This window comes from Phalaenopsis equestris, unplaced genomic scaffold (assembly GCF_001263595.1).
Source record: "Phalaenopsis equestris unplaced genomic scaffold, ASM126359v1 Scaffold000705, whole genome shotgun sequence".
NCBI lineage: Eukaryota > Viridiplantae > Streptophyta > Magnoliopsida > Asparagales > Orchidaceae > Phalaenopsis > Phalaenopsis equestris.
In genome coordinates this window covers 19,928-22,325 of record NW_018165145.1, presented here as the reverse complement: position 1 = coordinate 22,325, position 2,398 = coordinate 19,928, and the positions used below count along the sequence as shown (strand labels likewise).

Sequence of the window (2,398 nt, the reverse complement as noted above, 5' to 3'; positions counted from 1 at the left end):
TATATATAAAAAAAAACTTAATTAAGTATATCCCTTAAAAATTTTGCCTTTCTACAATTACGAGAGAAAAAAATAAATCCTTCAAATCTTTTGCAGTACGGCGGCAACCATCGTCCTCATCGGCGGCGGCGCAATCCCCCCCCCCCAAAACCCCGCCCCCGCCCCCCCCGCCTTCCTCCTCGCCCTCTTTGTTCCATTAAGCGAAATCGTCTGCACCACCCCCGACATTTCAAGCACACCAGCCACGATCTCCGTCACCACCGCACCACCTCTCCTACATATTTCAGTCAAGGCGGCCGCCGCATTCTTCCTACCCAATGAACCCCCCGCTCTCATCACCCCCACAAGCCCCATGATTGCCTTCTCTTCCCAACCCACCAAACCTGCCACCGTTGGCCGCCGCGCGCCCCTGCCGCTGCCTCTGCTACCTTCTCCTCCTCAAGCGCACCCACAAGCGCCCCCACCGCACTAGAATTAACCATCCGCTCCCAACTCTCCGGGTGCATTGACAAGTTGAACAGAGCCCTTACAGCATCCTTTTTTCCCGCCGTGCTTCCGTATTTCAACAACCATCCAAGTGCCTCAGCGCCGCCGGGTTCGTCCACGATAAGTTTCTTGTATTCGTGCAAAGTAGAGAGACTGACGAGCGCCGCCGCCGCGTTTTCTCTTGATTCCGGCGTTAACCCGCTGCGTAAAACGGTTACAATTGAGGCCAGACAGCCTTCTTGGATTATAATCTTTCGCTTGTTCGCGTCGTGGATAGAGAGATTAAGCAGGGCACCGACGGCGTTCGCCTGAGCGATTGGGCTCCCAGAGTTGAGGAGAAGGGAGAGGAGAGGAATTGCTCCTTCTTCTGCAATAATTACTCTGTTCAGCTTCCCAATTTTGGCCAGCAACCGGAGTTCCCCGGCAGCGGCTTTCTTCGAATCAAAGTCTCCATTGGATAAATACTGTATCAGGATTCTTGAAATAGCGCGGGTGGCTTCCATCGTCGCTTTGGAGGCGGCGGCAGCGGCTACACGACTACTGATCCCATGTCCCGAACATGGGACGCTGTTAAATGCGCACCATTGGGAAATTAGGATGCGCATAGGTTGGTTTGGGATGAGCTCGCTGTTGACGAGAGTCTGCCCGGAGTTGGGGCAATTCTTGTGACCCGCGGATATCCATTGCGCTATAGAATTGCGATCGTAGGTCTGGCCGGTGGAAACCACCACTGGATCTGACATTAGCTCGAGTGAAATAGGGCAGCAGAAATCGTTTGGGATCGAGATACAATTCACTGCTGGCTTTGTCCCCAGTTTCCGCTTGTCTTTCCCTGCTTCATGGATACCGAAGAGAAGAAGTTTAGCATAGCGAGCTACGGCAATAACGCCTGCAATGGTGGCGGAATCCGCCTCAGCTTCGGACTCATGGCTGTTGTAGATTTGCTCTTCTAAAAATTTGATCTCAGAGTCGAAATTCCGGGCATCCAGAATCCCAATACGGTCTAAAAATGTGATTTTTAACTCAGCCAGATCCGGCAGCCGCTGTTCCTCAAATTCACTCAAAAAAGACAATATCTTAACACGGAGTTCTTCAACTCTAACATCAATACAAAACCTGGAATTCTTAACCTGCCGCCCGACGAGCTCGACGTGCTCCAGTACGTCGGCTGAAAGGCAGAGCTCGTTCAGGGGAAGAACGTCGAGCAAAATGGAGATTTCATGCTCAAGTTCATGAAAGTGGCAGGAAATCATCTGAGTGTGGAGGAGCAACCAAAGGCGACTCGAGTGAAAGAAGTAATCAAGCAGAAACCTAGCGCGGTGGACGATGATGTAAAATTCATGCAAGCATAGCTTTGCTAAGCGAGGGATCGGTCGCTCAGACTCGAGGAGGAATTCGAAAAGTGTGAGAAGGACTTGAATCCGGCGAAGCAGGGAACGGGCATTCTGGTGCTGGTGCAGCGGCCACCGGCGGCGATTTGAATAGGTGGTTAAGAGGTCGCCGGCGACCGTGATGATCTGGTGGATGAGAGAGGCTGACGAGAGGTCGGAAGGAGCATAGAATGCGCTCGGAGCTGGCGGCTTCCTCAACACAGAGGGAAATGCAGCGGACATTGCTGGCTTTGAGAGCTGCGTTGCCGATAACTTGATACTAGGGATCTCCTTGGCCCGCTGCGCGGCTCTTATAAGTGCAAGTTATTAGGCAGCTAGCAGAAACTGTTTTATTGCGTTTGGACTAGTTTGCTGACGGAGCCGTTCATGCAGATTTCCGGTCAATATCATATGATAAAGTCATTAAGATAAAAATATTTAATAAAATACATATATAAAAAAATTAATTATATAATAAAATAATAAATCAAATTGTACTTCTTTTCTTAAGGAAATGAGGCATCATACATTTCTTATTTGAA

At 50.0% G+C, this 2,398-nt stretch overlaps 1 protein-coding gene across 1 annotated transcript; it reads right to left on the bottom strand.

The window, feature by feature from the left end:
* Positions 1-335: 335 nt before the first annotated feature.
* LOC110030361 (U-box domain-containing protein 17-like) lies at positions 336-2,129 on the bottom strand. Its single transcript, XM_020733032.1, has one exon. The coding sequence runs from the start codon at positions 2,097-2,099 to the stop codon at positions 336-338; it is 1,764 nt and encodes a 587-aa protein (XP_020588691.1). The 5' UTR covers positions 2,100-2,129.
* Between the last annotated feature and the right edge of the window lie 269 nt (positions 2,130-2,398).

Excerpts from the sequence above, each read along its gene's own strand:
- LOC110030361 (XM_020733032.1), bottom strand. The coding sequence starts at position 2,099 with ATGTCCGCTGCATTTCCCTCTGTGTTGAGGAAGCCGCCAGCTCCGAGC.